We start from the raw sequence: 17,254 nt of genomic DNA, 5'->3' as shown, positions 1-17,254 counted from the left end.
ACAGATTTGTTAACTGACTTCCTGCTCCACAGATACATTCTTCCCTTACTTAGGGCTATCATGCCCCACTGAAAGAGAACTGGACATCGTTTTGGGGGCCTTTTTATTTTTTAGCACTGAGAACACTCCAGGGGGAGGGAACTTGCCTTGTTCTTTGCCTGATCTTGTTAACAAATAGTGTCTGACTTTCAAAAAACTCTAAAAATGTTAGACCAAATTAGACCAAATTTTGGTCTGAGACATTGAAGGAAGCCTGGTTTTAAATGCTGACAGGAGGAAGAAGACAGACAGGTTTTCCAGTAACAGCTGAGCTTTAAAAACCATTGTATGAATTTGCGCATTCATAGTTTGAATACATTTTAGCAATATAAGCTAAAAGGCAGTATGCATTAGGAAAATGTACCTGGTTACTGCCTCCCCCAAAAAGCAATGAAAAGTAGTCAGCCTGGCTTTAGTGCCATTACAGACAACACAGGTAGAGCCTTGTTCTGTCGGTCTTCTCAGATCATCTTTCTGGGGACGGTGATCAAAAATGGCTCAGTCCACCTATTACAGCAGCTAACCTATTTCTAGTGATCTGATCCCCCTCGCCACATGAGGGGAAGAGGGAGACTGATGCTAGCCATTTCAGCATGCACTACTCAGTAGCATACTCACACTGGAAGCCAGCCTGAAATTGTGGTAGTGAGCCCTGGAGAGGAACCAGCTGGGGGAAAGGCAGGAAGAAAGAGAGAATCTATCTGCTGAAAAAAAATATTATCAGCAAGAATCATTTCCCTACTGCAGATAGAAACTAAAGACATATAGAAGACTGAATTTTGCTCACGAGCCTGGAATTTAACCGGTGGTCAAAACCTGAGTGAAAAGAGGACTCTTCCTCTGGCCACATAAGCCTTCTGCACTTGATTAACACCCCTCACACATGGAATCCCTCTGCAGGCAGCTAGTTACCCATGTGAGTGAAGTTAGACCTTGATTCATCTGCAGGACTACACTTCTATCTTCTTCCTCTGCAGCACTCACTGTGTTAATTCAGTAGTTCAGGTAGGCGAGCCTCTCAGTACTCCATTTCCCCCTTTTTCTCTCTTGCTACATTTTATTTGGTTCTAAAATGAAAAGGAGGGAGAGCACAGGAGGTTAAAAGTCTGTAGAGGATTTCTCTTCCCCAGATTAGGATTTAATTGTATTCGTAGTGAGTCCCTTCTGGTTGCGCTTGGTCTTTCAGAGGAATATATCATCAATACGACGCCACCATCAGGAAACGCCGACGGGAAGGGGCCGGCGGGTCATTTCATTTTTCTACCTCGGTCTTTAATATCCACACAGAAGTTTGGGATTAGTGCTGAGGAATGAAGTTTCGTTGAAAAATCAAAAGGGAGTCCCAAAGTGTCAGCGCCAAGAGAGTGTGCAGAAGAGGTCATCAGTGTTTGGAGAGAGTCTGTTAACGAGAAAAAAAAAATCTTTTCTGAGGAGCCATATGAAGCCGATCCCCTTTTGGGGAAGAGCCTGTCCCTGCTACAGTTATTTACCCGCCTAGAGTCAATGTATTAAAAATAAATACATGCAATGTGTGTAGCTTGAAGAACCTCTCCCTTCGTAAAAACGTGAAAGTAACCGAGTGAGTTGTTAATTCAGAGGAAACGGATTCGAATGGTTAAAAATCCAGTTGGTCCCTTTCACACGAAATTTGGGTCTAGCTAATTGCAGGGGAAAATTTTTCTTGGGGAGCAGACTCTCTCACTTGGCCAGAGTAACTGGCAAGAAAACAGATCATGCAGTTGCCTGAGAAGCAAGACAGTAGCGAGTGAATTCCAGTTAACATCCGAGGAAGTCCAGATTGTCTTTGACGGAGAACTAGATTTTGCAGCTTCACTGCAAAGACTGAAACAGTTTGCCTCTTATTGCGCAGTATCTCCTGCAATCGTGCAAGCTATTTTTTTTTCCTAGGCTGTGTTTTTACCTCAACTTATTCCTCTCCAGTACACCTCTGGTTTCACAGTTGCACATAGTTTTAATGTAAGAACCACTGAAATAACAGCAACGAGGCTGCCGTGGAGATTATTCTACGGCCTTTTCTGCCCGAAAGCTGCAAGATAGTGTAGTCAGACCCAGGCTGGGTACATCTAGCTTTCTGTTTGGGGAGGCTTTGCACATTTTCTTAGCACATGCGCTCATTCCCTGTCAGTCTCTTGTGCAGCCACTTTGGAGGAAGGGAGAAAATCTTCTTTGAGGTCGCCCCCTCCATCCAAACCCGCAATAAAGGATCTGCAGAGGAGGGTCGGGTCTTTTTACCCAGTGAGTGCTGTTTGTCTCGGTAAATCACATTACGAAGCAAAGTGCAAGGGTAGTTAACTCTATCTTCTGTTAATGTAAAAAAATAAGAAGCATCCAGTTCCTTGATCTTTATTTAAATATAGAGTTGTTTATCAGTGTCATCCTATGAAGATTAATTAGATATCTTTATGCACAATTTGGTGTCTGACACCCCACAGAAGTGTACTTACGAGTCATAGTTGTCTCTCAAGTGTCTCTGAAGCATTTTGCAAAAGGATTATGGTCAATTTTGAGCTGGCAAACCTTAAAAAAAAAAAAAGCAGAATATAGTAAGATGAGATGTTGAACCCATGCCACGTAGGTTTATTAATTCTCATTTTATACACTCATGCTTACATCAATGTTTTGATATCCTGTAACTGCTATGAATTGCGTTTCATGAAAAATAAATGTTTGAGTCTTTGAAGAATCATTCAAATCTTCCACGCCATTTTCAGTCACTTCTACAATATGCAGCCGAGGTTGGTATTTGTGTAGAGACCGTAGTTCTATCATCTAGAAGAAACCACACAAGAGGAGTTGTTCAGACAAATCATGTTTAACGTTAATACTTACAAGAAGGGTCAGGCTATTAGAACAGATCTTTTGACTCAGGAATGAAACAGTTCTAACTCTTAGCAGAAAAGAACTCACAAGCTGTAGATCTCACCTTAACTAGGTTATTAATATGCTAAACTCTGCAAATGCACAAAATCAAAAGATATAGGCTAGACCCTTGTTTCTGCCTTACTCTGAAGAAAGGTTAGCTGAAGACAAGGAAATACACTTCTATTTCTGATGCTGTCTCTTCTTTTGAAGCCAGTTAGAAAATAAATGCTCACAATCCCTTTTAAGGGAGCGGGTGGGGGGGGTGGGGAAACGAGTCACAAACCCAAGGACGTGGCAGCCGGGTTAGCAAAGCCGGCGAAACCGTCCAGAGGCTGCGCCCCATTTACCTGTGCGTTGTTGTTGTTGGGACTTTTGTTGTTCGTCAGCTTCAGGTTCCTGAAAGAGATCTCCTGCCCCATCCAGTGAGCCCCGGTGTCAGGCGATTCAGAGAGAACATAAACCTTGCTGCCTGGAGGAAAAAGGCCCAAATTAGTAAGAGAAAACCGAGAAGCCGTGCGCAGAGGCTTTGGGGTGCCCCAGCGCAGCAAGGCGAGGGAAGCAAGCTGCAAGCAGCGCTCAAGCCCCGGCTGCCCCCGCGGCAGGATGCTGAGGCGGCAGGAACGCTTTTCCGGGAGTTGCTGCGGCCCGCACGTACCTTGCTTGTTGTTGTCGGCTTTGCTGCAGGTCACCCACTTGCCCCCCTGGAAGTGCCACTGGTTGGGGTCCACCAGCACCACCTCCACAAACACGTTGTAGTGAGCCGTGGGGTTGAGGCCGGTGACATTAAAACTCAGGAAAGGGAACATGAGCCTGCGGAGGGGAGAAAAAAAGCACCTCGCATGTGAGGAGGGCTGGGGGCAGAGCCGCAGCCAGCCCCGCGCCTCGGCACCAAGCACCCGCCTGGGGTGCCCCGTCCGTGGACCACCCTCCCAGGCCTTGCCTCCCCCTCCGCCCACTGCGGGGACACCGAGAGCCGCTCTCTGTGCCCATCGGGTCCCGGAGACACCTCGACCCCGGGGCCACAGCCGGGCGGGCTCGCACACCGCAGGCCTCCCTCCCCCCGGCGGTCCGCCGCCCCGCTTACCGGCCCTGCTTGCTGATGACCATCTCCATCTGGTGCTGGTGAAACTTGAGCCAGAGGGGCTGGCTGCAGAGTAAAACCTGCGCCCGCAGCCCAGGCCCTGCCGCCGGCACCCCCAGCGCCCCCAGCCCGCCGCAGGAGCCGGCCGCCGCCGCCTCCGGGTAGGGGCCGTAGAGGGGGCCATCGCCCGCCGCCTGCCCATACTGGTAGCCGTCGCCGCCGCCAAACTGCGCCCGGGCGCCAGGCAGGCAGACGGCGCCGGCGAAGACCCCCGGCGGCAGCACCGAGCCGTAGGGGTAGCGCGCCGCGGCGGGCGGCTGGTACATGGCGCAGTGCTGCGCTGCTGCCAGGTAGGGGAAGAGGGAGTAGCCGCCCCCCAAGTCGGCGCCCAGTGGCCCGGGCGACGGCAGGTAGTAGCACTCGGGGCTGAGGTCGTCCATGGAGTAGTGGGCGGCGGCGGGCGGCAGCTCCTCTACGCCGCAGGGGGTGGCCTTGCGGCCGTCGGGCTTCAGGGTGCCGAAGGGCAGCTCGCCCACCTCCGCCTCGCCCAGCATGGCTGGGAACTTCTTCGGCCCCTTGTCGAGGTCCAGGCAGGTAGAAGGGCGTGCCCGGCAGGGCCCCCGCTGCGCCCAGCAGCAGCTCACCCAGCTGCATCAGCAGAGCCTCTGCAGCCGCTGCGGCGGGGCTCACCCTGGACACTTTATACCGCCACGCCCAGCTCCTCGGGCCACTGGGGAGGGGCTTGCGCGGGGCCGCTTCCTCGCTGCCCCTCCGCCCCCGCTGGCCCATTGGCTTGGCAGCATGGCACTAATTTAATTAGACAGCTAGGGTTGGGCTTAGGGTTAGGGTTCACGGCCACGGCTCTTCTTCCTTCTGGGAACACTTGTCTTCTTCTAATATTTGCCCCACCCCTCCATAGACTGTGAAAGACACACCTACCCTTCTTATAAAAATATGCTGCCTTGTCCCACTTCTGCCCAGCTTTGTAGAGCATTCACAGATATCAACACATATTAAATAAAGGCACTTAAGCCTGCTACAGAACCATCATTTTTCATCTAAATGGAATAATCTTTCTAAAACTTGTAATTTCCTTGCAAATAAATACAGGCAAGCTGGGTCTTCAGGACACCCATTAGCAGGCAGAGCTTTGCCATTATCTTCTAGTTATATAATTTGGTTACTTAACGGTGGCAGAAATGCTGTCCAGTAAGTATGGAACATAGTAACTGCATTGTTACGTTTTCATGTTGCTGAGCAGAACTGGCACCTAATTAACGGGCTCTGTAAATGAAAAAGACTAATGTAAGGCAAATTCATGTTTAAAATGATTATTACTAGGGTGAATATCTTGCATTTGGATCATAAATGAAGCCTATCTCTCTTCAATGTAAGTAGTGAACAGGCTAGTTCTATGGCACACATCCCCCCTCCCCTTCAGTCAGACGGTCCTAGACTGAGTTGCTTGTCTCCATAAGCGAGAGGACACTGTTTCAACAAACCTGGCTGAATCTCCTATTGCTGTAGCTTAGGGGCTGCTGATGGTATGTGCAGATACAAGCCTGGAGTCTAGTAAGGACCGATAAGCAAGAACCAGGAAGGAGAGATGGCAGAAGGGATGGGACGCGGCAGCAGCAGTGGAAGATCAGAGCAGGACAGCACAGTAGGGGTCAGCTTCTGCTCCCAGTTAGCTTCTTACAGGTCCTCTGTCACGCCACAATTGTTCTCTGCTCGGGATACCCTCCTCTCCTTCCTTCCCACTGTTTCTCTGCTTTTCTTCTCTGCTTTTTTTCTCGGTTTAGTCTGCATTCTGCCTTACCAGCTCCCCCCTCATTTTTGTACCTCTCCCCCGAGCCTCTCCTTTATGGACCAGCAATCAAATAAGGTTACAGTAGAACTGTCACAATTCAATACATCAGCAGAGGTTTAAAATAAGATGAGTTTCTTAATCTACATGCTAATTAGAGAGAAGCACGGTAGAAAAAAATAGATGAAACACATTCAGTAGTCTGCTTTATCACTGACTGCAGAGAAGGTGCATGTTTCCTTCAGCCTTGGACTTCAGCTGAAGTGCTCAACAGTGCAAAACCTGTGCAAAGTCCTTCTACTACCACTTGCTTTTTCAGCACGTAACGTAATGTTATGTTATGCTTACAGCTTCTACAGTGCAATGTCCTATATTGAAGAACCAGGTTTGGGGTTTGTTTTTGTTCTTTTTTAATATTACAACGTTCTTGCTTACACACTTCAGTTCTATCTTGGTAATGAAACAACAATTTTCTTGCTTGTCACTTAAAATCCCTATCAATTTTGATATAAACTATATTCTCAAAAGGGTGGCGATAATTTTAGAAGACTGACTGAAAGTTGTTCGATCAAATGAGTGGGATGGATTCCCAGGTTTTTTTTAACCTCATGGTTACACTTATTTGCAGAAGCAGGTATTTTTCTTGGCTTTGCAGTAATCTCAAAACACTGTGGTCCCAGCAGATTTTTGCTTTGCCATTTTCAAATGATAATGTGTCAAAACCCTCCTTGGTCTGTCCTGCTCAGTTAGTTCCGATCAGCATGCCCTTTTTCCTTTGGACTTTTCCTCTTCTTTCTTTTTTTTCTTTTTTTTTTCTTTTTTTTCCCCAATCAAGATGTATTAATTCAATCTCTCTAATTTCAGAGACAGATAGAGTGCAGCAAACAAGTTTGGTAGTGGGAAGGAAGAAACTTCTCTTCATCCCTGCAAAGTGTAACTACATTTGGTCAATCTTTTCCCTGCACAACTTAAAACCCCAGAGCAAAGCAAGGGCCCTGCCTAAGGGTGCAGACGGCACTTAACACAGCCAGATGCTCCTGTTCGTAACAGGTCCAGGGCACATCACGGCAACAGAAATAGTAAGTCTTAACTTTGGAGCTGATGACAAAAGGACAAGCAGACTAAAGAACACATTTTAGGCTGAAAAAAAGCCTAAAAACTATCTTCAAATTTACATCTTGGCACAGAACCAAAGAAAGCACTGGTGACTAAAACAGTGCTGCAAATAGCAACAGCAGGAAAAGGATTTTGTCTGCTTTCTTTCCTCCCCCACCAGCCAGGAGTTTCGGAGGGACCTCCTGCCTTGGCAGCGCGCTCCCACGCAAGAGGGCACTGCAACTCCATGCATCGGGGCACGCGGCTGCGGCCCCGCGAGCTGCCTTTGCACAAGGCTCCCTTGAGTTGAGTCCTTGGCTTCTCATCTAGGCTGGTAGCAAATGCAGCAATCTGGACTGACAGTTGCTGTTTACCTCCATGCCCAGGTTGCTGAAGCCAAAGAAACTGTAACATCAGCAAGGAAAAGGAAAAAAAAAAAAAAAATCCACCCCCCCAATAAAACCTCTATCCCACCAAAAAGAGACATTTTATGACAGAGAAGGCAAATTTTACAAGTCAATATACTTGCTACTATATTCGTCCTAGTTAGGAATATACAGATCTTAGAAAACCAAAAAATGATAATGGAAAGAGGCAGAAATAGGAAAGCTCCCCCTAAAATAGTAAAAAAATCTGTTGCAGAGACAACTCTTCATGAGTAACAGAGGTAGTAGATTCAACTCATTAATGCAGCAGAACACAATTATCTTTTTCTCCTGGATTCATTTTCTGCCAAGTCAGTAAACTGACTCACAGAGAGATCTGATGAGCTTCACAGCTGGTCAAGGTAAGTAGCAGACCCACAAACCAAGTATGTGAAGGACAAACTAAGGAGGGATGAGACCCTCTCTCCTTTCTCAGCACCCATAAGTTCGCCCTTCCACCTCAGGGGAGATACACCATAAGGCTTTAGGAGATGCGTGGGCCTGGCTGTTATCCTACATAGCTGCTCTAATAGAGGCGACCAAAGGCTTCAGCCTCTTCCTAATGCCATTAGGAATTTTTTAGGTGTGGCTATGGCCAATCTTTAAGCCTTTCTGTAGAGGGTTTACACTCTGTACTTCAGTGACATTTAAGTATTATGGGCAGCCATTAACACTTCTCAGCACAACAGTATTAACACCAGAGTGGAGAAGGAAGCAGATCAAATCTGATTGAAGTGAACAGGGCGGAGGGGCATGTGTTTCCATGTTTGCTGCTGCTTTGGCTCTCTGGGAGACTCCTCTCATGGAAGATACTTTATCAGCAAGAAAAGGGATCTAATCCTTTTATTTTCTTTTTTTTTTCTTTTCCTTTTTTTTCTTTTTTTCCCTAAGACTCCAATCACTACGTGGGGTGCTATAACACCAGGAGGGTATTGCCTCTTCATATTGTACCCTCTGTGCTCCCCTACAGGGACTGAGTACAACTCGGGACAAAGGGAAGCACTGGCCATGAAACTATGTTTGCCACTTATTAAAAAACTCACAATCCAGTCAAATAGAAATCAACTGTCATTCCACAGTTCAGTGCAATCTCATCAAAGGTTGCAGGGGTTTGTTTGTTTTGTGAGAGAGTTAAACTAAAAACAAGCTCCAAGAATAATGTCTTTTTTTTGGGGGGGGGGTATAAGTGTGTGTGTGTGTGTGTGACTATTTCTTGTTCAATACAGCCAAATGCACCCCTTGTTCCTCTGGAAACACTCCACATCTGAAATGGAAAGTAGCCTGTCACTGAGTATCCCTCCTGCAGCCGCTGATTACAGATGCTGCCCTGAAGCTCCCAATATTTCAGGCCATTTCCATGGAGTTACATTTCCCTAAGGATTCTCACTCACATGTGAACCCACATCACGATCAGACTTTTTCCAGGCTGAAACTGTATTCAAGCTATCACACAGATTCCGTTATGCTACCCATCAATTAATGCCTTTTCACCATAGCAAAAGCAGGGAGTGTGGGTTTTTTTAACACCTATGGGAATGACTTTCTCTTCCTGTGGCTGCAATCAGGAAAGCACTTGAGCTAACTGTCCCTTGTCGGAAGTAGCTGGGGATTTCCAGGTCCATCTGAAATACTTGCCCGGTTGTCCTCATCACTGCTTTTGAAGGTATAGCTATGCAAGCAAAGCAAGCAGGAGTGCGGATTTACAGCACATCCTCTGTTTGATGGGAACTGCCAGTGTTTGCCCTCTTGGCACAGCAATGGCAGATACACTGCTCACTGAAGAGGAGTCAATGCACCAACCATGGGGTAAACTATGCCGCAAGTGGGTGCCCCATGGGCAGCTATTGCGCAGTACAGAAGCTGCTGTAAATCTATGCTTCACCCTACTCCCATGGCAATTTAAACACTGTGATTGTAGCACTGTGGCTTCTCTGTCAGAAAGTTCTCTCATGCTCTTTTACAGATGGAGAGTCAAGATCAAGTTCCCGGAATGCTTCTGAAGACTTTGACATCTAAACTGGCCACGAACTGACTTCACCTACCAAGCGTTAGCAGTCATATGCTGTTGCTGTAAAAGAAAGAAAAAAAAAGAAAGAAATTGTGCTATTTAAATTGTCGAGCAGTCACTGCTATCCCTGGCAGGAATATGTTGTTCATTCTTACTTTCTGGTCTTTCTTCTCAGTACCAGCACAAGCATTGCTGCAGCTGCACAATGAAATTAACTGATTTGTCCGAAAAAATAATCATATTCTTCACTTCCAGACTACTACCCTGACTTTTGGAAGGCAAGAGTCTTTTTGGCAATTGTAATGCAAAAAAAACAAGGCCACCCCGAAAAAAAATATTAGCCAACTGGAATAAAAGAATGCTTTAAGGACTGGTATAGAATGCGTAGTAGCCCATGCCTTTTGAAGTGTCTTTGCTATAGTCCTCAGCATTAATGTCCTCACATTTCATAGTTCGGGAATTTTCATTCCATTATGAAAATTATGAGCTGGTTATCCTTGGCAGTACTATTTTTCTCTCCCCCTTGTCCCTGAGTCTTGTTAACTATTTCAAGGTTTTTTTCACAGTATTTCTCTAACAGGGTCAGGGTCAGGGTCAGGGTCAGGGTGAGGGTTAGGTTAGGGTCAGGGTCAGGGTTAGGGTCAGGGGTAGGGTTAGGGTTAGGGTCAGGGGTAGGGGTAGGGTTAGGGTTAGGGTCAGGGTCAGCGTCACGGTTAGGGTCAGTGTTAGGGTCAGGGTCAGGGCTAGGGTTAAGGTCAGTGTTATGGTAAGGGTTAGGGTCAGGGTCAGGGTCAGGCTCGGGGTTAGGGGTTAGGCTTGGGGTTAGGGTTACGGTTAGGATTAAGGTCAGGGTTATGGTAAGGGTCAGGCTTAGGGTTAGGGTCAAGGTCAGGCTCAGGATTATGGTGAGGGTTAGGGTCAGGGTCAGTGTTAGGGTTAGGGTCAGGGTCAGGGTCAGGGTTACACTTAGGCTTAGGGTTATGGTTGGGGGGAGGTGACACGGGACCCACGGGGGCAGTGGGGGGGGGAGATAACACGGGACCGACAGCGGCAGTGGGGAGGTGACATGTGATCCCATGGGGGCAGTGGTGGGGAGGAGGTGACACAAGACCTGCGGGGGCAGTGGGGGGGTGTTAGGGTCAGGCTTAGGGTCAGGGTTAGGGTTAAGGTCAGTGTTAGGGTCAGGGCTAGGGTCAGGGTAAGGGTTAGGGTTAGGGTTAGGGTCAGGGTTAGGGTCAGGGTCAGGGTGAGGGTTGGGGTTAGGGGTTAGGCTTACAGTTAGGGCTAGGGTTAGGGTCAGGGTTAGGGTTAGGTTGAGGGTCAAGTCAGGGTCAGGGTTAGCTTAGGGTTAGGGTTAGGGTCAGGGACAGGGTTAAGGTCAGTGTTAGGGTTAAGGACAGGGTTAGGGTCAGGGTCAGGGTCAGTGTTAGGGTAAGAGTTAGGGTTAGGGTCAGGGTCAGGGTTAGGGTTAGGGTAAGGGTCAGGGTTAGGCTTAGGTTTAGGGTCAGGATAAGGGTTAGGGTTAGGGTTAGGGTCAGGGTCGGGGGGGAGGTGACACGGGTCCCCACGGGGCTGTCGGGAGGGGGAGGTGACACGGGACCCACGGGGTAGTGGGGGGGAGGTGACACGGGACCCCACAGGGGTTGTGGGGGGGCGAGGTGATATGGGAGCCGCGGGGGTGTTTGGGAGGGAGGTGACACGGGACCTGTGGGGGCAGGGGGTTTTAGGGTCAGGGTTAGGGTCAGGGTTAGGATCAGGTTCAGGGTCAGGGTTAGGTTAGTGTTAGGGTCAGGGTTAGGGTTAGGGACAGGGTTGGGATTAGGGGTTAGGCTTAGGGGTAGGGTCAGGGTTAGGGTTATGGTTAGGGTCAGGGTCAGGATTTGGCTTAGGGTCAGGGTCAGGGTTTGGCTTAGGCTTAGGGTTAGGGTTAAGTTCAGGGTCAGGGTCCGGGTTAGGGTTAGGGATTAGGCTAAGGGTCAGGGTCAGGGGGGAGGTGACATGGGACCCCATGGGGCTGTGCGTGGGGGGAGGCAACATGGGACCAACAGGGGCAGTGGGAGGGGAGGTGACATGGGACCCCACAGGGGCTGTGTGGGAGGGGAGGTGACACGGGACCCATGGGTGCAGTGCAGGGGGCGAGGTGACATGGGACCCGCTGGGAGTTTGGGGGGAGGGGACACAGGACCCCACGGGGGAAGTGGGGGGGGGAGGTGACACGGGACCTGCGGGGGCCATGGGGGGATTAGGGTCAGGGTTAGAGTCAGGGTTAGGGTCCGGGTTAGGGTCCGGGTCAGGGTTGGGGTTGGGGTCTGGGTTAGGGTCAGGGTTAGGGTTAGGTTAGGGTTAGGGTTAGGCTTAGGGTAAGGGTCATGGCCACAGTTGGGGTTATGGGTTAGGCTAAGGGTTAGAGTTAGGGTCAGGGTTAGGATCAGGGCAGGGTCAGGGTTAAGGTTACTGTCAGGGTTAGGGTTAGGGTTAGGGTCAGTGTCAGGATTATGCTTAGTCTTAGGGTTAGGGTCAGGGTTAGGGTCAGGGCCAGGGTTATGGTGAACATCAGGGTCAGGAGGCAGGAGACACAGGATCTGCAGGGGCAGTGGGTGGGATGTGACACGGGACCTCTGGGGGCAGTAGGGGGGTGTTAGGGTCAGGGTTAGGGTCAGGGTTAGGGTTAGGTTCAGGGTTAGGGTCTGGGTTAGGGTCTGGTTCAGGGTCTGGTTCAGGGTCAGGGTTAGGTTAGGGTCAGGGTCAGGGTTAGGGTTAAGCTTATGGTTAGGGTGAGGGTTAGGGTCAAGGTCATGGTCAGATTCAGGGTCTGGTTTAGGGTCAGGGTTAGGGTCAGGGTCAGGGTCGAGGTTACATGGGACCCACGGGGGCAGTGGGAGGGGGAGGTGGCACAGGACCCAAGGGGGCAGTGGTGGAGGAGGTGACACGTGACCCAAGGAAGCATTGGAGGGGGGAGGCGACACGGGACCAATGGGAGCTGTGGGGGGGGAAGTGACACAGGACCCGTGTGGGAAGTGGGAGGGGGGTTAGTGTCAGGGTTAGGGTCAGGGTTAGGGTCAGGGTTGGTGTTGGGGATTAGGCTTAGGGTTAGGGTTAGAGTTAGGGTCAAGGTTAAGGTCAGGGTTAGAGTCAGGGTCAGGGTTAAGGTTGGGGCAGCATCAGGGTTAGGGTCAGGGTCAGGGTTAGGGTCAAGGTCAGGGTTACGGTCAGCATTAGGATTAGGGTCAGAGTTAGGTCAGGGTCAGGGTTAGGGTTAGGGTCAGGGTCAGTGTTAGAGTTAGGGTCAGGGTCAGGTTAGGATTAGGGTCAGGGTTAGAGTCAGGGACAGGTTTAGGGTAACGGTCAGGGTTAGGGTTATGGTTAGGGTCAGGGCCAGGATTTGGCTTAGGTTTAGGTTCAGGGTTAGGGTCAGGGTTAGGGTTATGGTAAGGGTTAGGGTCAGGGTCAGGATTAGGAGTAGGGCAGGGTCAGGGTTAGGGTCAGGGTCAGGGTCAGCATCAGGTTTAGGGTTAGGGTTAGGGTCAGGGTTAGGGTCAGGGTTAGGTTTGGGTTAGGGTTAGGGTCAGGGTCATCTTCAGGGTTAGGGTCAGGGTCAGGGTCAGGAGGGAGGTGATACGGGAGCTGAAGGGGCAGTGGGGGAGGAGGTGACACGGGACCTGCGGGGGCAGTGGAGGGTGTGTTAGGGTTAGGGTCAGGGTCAGGATCAGATTCAGGGTCAGGTTTAGGGTCAGGGTTATGGTCAGGGTCAGGGGGGAGGTTACATGGGACCCATGGGGGCAGTGGCTGGGGAGGTAACACAGGACCCCACGGGGGAAGTGGGGGGAGAGGTGACACGGGACCTGTGGTGGCAGTGGGGAGGGTTAGGGTCAGGGTTAGAGTCAGGGTTAAGGTCAGGGTCAGGGTCAGGGTCAGTGTTGGGGTTGGGGGTCAGGGTTAGGGTCAGGGTTAGGGTTAGGGTCAGGCTCAGGGTCAGGCTTACGCTTAGGGTTAGGGTCAGGGTCAGGGGGGAGGTTATATGGGACCCATGGGGGCAGTGGGGGGGGGAGGTGGCATGGGACCCCATGGGGGCAGTGGGGGGGGAGGTGACACGAGACCTGCGGCAGCACTGCGGGGCAGTTAGCGGCAGGGTTAGAGTCAGGGTTAGGGTCTTGGTTAGGGTCAGGGTTAGGGTCAGGGTCAGGGGGAGGTTACATGGGTTAGGGTCAGGTTCAGGGTCAGGGTTATGCTTAGGCTTAGGGTTAGGACAGGGTCAAGGTTAGGGTCAGGGTCAGGGTTGGGGTTAGGTCAGGGTCAGGGTTAGAGTCAGGGTTAGGGTTAGGGTGGGGGGGGGAGGTGACACGGGACCCCACATGGGCAATGGGGGAGGGGGGGTGACACGGGACCTGCGGGGGCAGTGGCGGGGAGGGTAGGCTCAGGATTAGGGTCAGGGTTATGGTTAGGGTTAGAGTTACGGTCAGGGTTAGGGGCAGGGTTAGTGTCAGGGTTAGGGGTTAGGCTTAGGGTTACAGTTAGGGTTAGGGTCAGGGTTAGGGTTAGGGTCATGGTTAGGTTCAGGGTCAGGATCAGTGTCAGGGTTAGGGTCAGGGTTAGGGTCAGGGTCTGGGTCCGGGGGTAGGTGACACGTGACCCTAGGAGGTAGTGGGTGGGGAGGTGACATGGGACCTATGGGGGCAGTTGGGGGGGGACGAGACATGGGACCCCTCGGGGGCTGTGGGGGTGGGAGGGGACACAGGACCACAGGGGCAGTGTTGGGGGGTTAGGGTCAGGGTTAGGGTTAGGGTCAGGGTCAGGGTCGGGTTTGGGGTTAGGGGTTAGGCTTAGGGTTAAGGTTAGGGTTAGGTTCAGGGTCTGGGTCAGGGTTAGGGTCAGGGTCAGGGTCGGGGTTATGGTTAGGGTCAGGGTCAGGGTTATGGTCAGAGTTAGGCTTAGGCTTAGGCTTAGGGTCAGGGTCAGGGTTAGGGTCAGGGTCAGGGGGAGGTGACACGGGACCTACAGGGGCAGTGTGGGGGGGTAGGTGACAGGGGACCCCATGGGAGTAGTGGGGGGGGAGGTGACATGGAAACCACAGGGGAAGTTGGGGGGAATTGACATGGAACCCACGGGGGCAGTTGGGGGATATTACAGTTAGGGTTAGGGTCAGGGTTAGGGTCAGGGTTAGGTTTAGGGTCAGGGTCAGGGTCAGGGTTAGGGTCAGGGTTAGGGTCAGGATCAGGATCAGGATCAGGGTTAGGTTTAGGCTTAGGGTTAGGGTCAGAGATAGGGTCAGGGTTAGGGTCAGGGGGGAGGTGACATGGAACCCACGGGGGCAATGGGGGTGGGAGGTGACACGGGACTCGTTCATCAAATGCATCTCAGAGTCGGTCAATAACGTGCATATACGGCTCCGCAACTCCTTGGAGTGTTTTTGTAAAAGAATGAGTCGGCTTCCCGGTCTCTGGGATTTTAAACACAGCTTGTAAGGCTAGAGACGCAGACTGCCTTAAAATCTGCGGATCTAAACGGGCTTGAAGCTGCGGGTCCTCTAGAGGCACTTGTCCCAAAGCTGTGGCAACCCAGCACTTTTACATGGATCGCCGACGGGTCTATCTAAGTTTTCTAAAGAAGCAGTATAACATAAATCTCGCCACTTTTGTTCCCATAAAAGCTTCTGTGTCGGGGTTAGAATCATTGCTGTCAGTTGACAGAGATCATACGGTGTTAAGAGCTGGCCCGTCAGAACATTTTCTAGAGATGACGGGGAAAAAGGGGTGGATAAGCCCCACGTGGTCACTGTTTTCCGTAATTCTTTAATCAAACCCCACTGAAAAGGAACCCGCTCATTAGGGCCCTGTTGCCGGACCTGGCCTGGGAACGCCAGGCACAGGTCATCCCCGGCGGCCACTGCATCACGGCGCAATTGTGCCCAACGGGTCCGGGGGTCAAACCCCCCTAAATCCGTCCTTGTTGGCTCCGGCGGTAGCGCGGGGGTCTCTGATTGACAAGGTGCCTCAGAACCCCCTTTCTCCTGCGTGAAAGACAGCAGCCGAGGGGGACCACAACGTGCCCGCCCACGGTGGCGATTCCGTATCTAAATCTATGAGGTTAGTGTTTAACAGCGAGGCTGGATGGTCTCCCGAGTGTTTAAGAGCTTTTGCAGCTTTCTTTTTCCTTTTTTTTTTCTTTTTTTCTCTTTTTTCTTTTCTTCCATGCTCGCAAAGTTTTTATTAGCAAACGCCACGTCGTCATTACGTCCCAGGCAGTCAAATCCCCCCGAGGTGCGGCTTCCCAAGTCATCTGACCTGCATTTCCCCATGTTTCAAGATCAAACACCTCCGATACTGTGGACGGGGCCCCTTTTGCTTTTAACCATTTCAGTGATAGTTTCACTACTTTCTCATCATAACTAACACCTTTCTTAGCTAATATCTGCAGTAACAAGTTAACGATAGCTTCCTCTTCTGTCGACAGATTAGATCCCATAGTTATGCTCCAGCTGCTCACCTGTAAACGGTGATTGCCTGGGCTTCTTGCTGCAGTCCCACTGCGAGCGATTCATTCAGCTGCAGTCCCTTCCGGACGCTCCTGTCAGCGCTTGTTCGACCCTATCACACCGGGGTCACCATTTGAAGGGATTGATTGCACGGACTCCTGATAGGTTCTGATCAGAAGACCTTTATCCATATCAGAAGGCAAAATATATATATCGACACAGTAAGCACGAGTCATCCACGCGACATACAGAGCGCGGTGATTGGGTATACAGCGATAAACACGCGCTCCAGCTACTAAAGCGATTGGTTATGCCCCTTGATACAATTTTCTCACAAGCAGACACCACGGTTATCTGCTTGGCTCATATTCTGCATTCTTGTTCTGTTTCTCACAGCACACCTGCTTCTAGTCTCAGTTGAAGAACGGGTCGCCTAGCTCAGTGTCTAACAAACCCCACAGAGATGTTATTTAGATCACCGTATTTGGGTAAAGGGAAAGAAATGCTGGTTTTTGAAACTAAAGATGCTTTCCTTAAAAACTGTCTACTCGGGTTGTCCTATTCCTTCTCCTCTCTTAGGGCTCAGGGATTACTGGTGCAGACCCCACCATTAGAATTTCCAATCCATCTATTCTGAGCCGGGGATTGGGTCCTAATACAGATGTGGACAGAGTCAAAGCTACAACCTGAGTGGGAGGGACCATTTCAAGTGCTCCTGACTACCGAGACAGCAGTACAAACAGCTGAGAAGGCCTGGACTCATGACACTCGAGGAAAAGCATCTGACAATCCTGAGACCTGGGAGACTGTTTCTACAGGAGAGCCGCTGAAGACGAAAATCAGAAGGAAGGTGTAAAACTATAACTGTAAACTAACCTTTAATTTCTCCTCCAGAAAATCAATGAATATTACCTGTGATTGAGAGAGCGGGTTAGATTATACGGAATTAGAGTGCTTACTGATGGGGATTTGGAAACCAAAATTTTAAATTTAGTGCGAGCCGCATATAATGGGACCAATATTTTTCTGGATAACCATTCTTTATGCCCTTGATTCTGAGGGAGGTTTTGACTCTCTAAGAGATAATCAAAAATGGGAAAATGAATGTGTGACTTTAGGTTATTCCATGGCCCATGTATTTAACCTTACCAATTGCTGGGTATGTGGAGGGCCATTTGGCCTAGAAAGCTGGCCATGGACCTCTGTCCCCATTTCTCCTGAATGGCTGGTGAGCAGGTACAATGAAATGGAGAATGATGCCTACTGGGAGGAAGACACCCCACCACCGTGGGTGTCACATGCCGTGGATATCTGGCACAGGGCCAATATTGTCTGAATCGAACTCAGAAAGATGGTGTTCCCGTGGGAATCAGTAAATGCAATTGGACTTATACGTACGGAAACCACTGCCTTACCGATAGTTGTATGGCACTTAATTGCTCAC

At 50.3% G+C, this 17,254-nt stretch overlaps 1 protein-coding gene across 1 annotated transcript; it reads right to left on the bottom strand.

The window, feature by feature from the left end:
* Nucleotides 1–2,520: 2,520 nt before the first annotated feature.
* Nucleotides 2,521–17,022, bottom strand: LOC134149700 (eomesodermin homolog). Its single transcript, XM_062592915.1, has 8 exons — nucleotides 16,960–17,022; nucleotides 16,687–16,722; nucleotides 15,822–15,922; nucleotides 4,007–4,651; nucleotides 3,578–3,732; nucleotides 3,270–3,391; nucleotides 2,671–2,829; nucleotides 2,521–2,577 (listed from the first exon to the last, which is right to left on the bottom strand). Exons 1-8 carry the CDS (start codon nucleotides 17,020–17,022, stop codon nucleotides 2,521–2,523), a joined length of 1,338 nt encoding a protein of 445 aa, XP_062448899.1.
* Between the last annotated feature and the right edge of the window lie 232 nt (nucleotides 17,023–17,254).

This window comes from Rhea pennata, chromosome 21, assembly GCF_028389875.1.
Source record: "Rhea pennata isolate bPtePen1 chromosome 21, bPtePen1.pri, whole genome shotgun sequence".
Lineage (NCBI taxonomy): Eukaryota > Metazoa > Chordata > Aves > Rheiformes > Rheidae > Rhea > Rhea pennata.
This window is presented reverse-complemented; position numbering and strand designations above follow the sequence as displayed.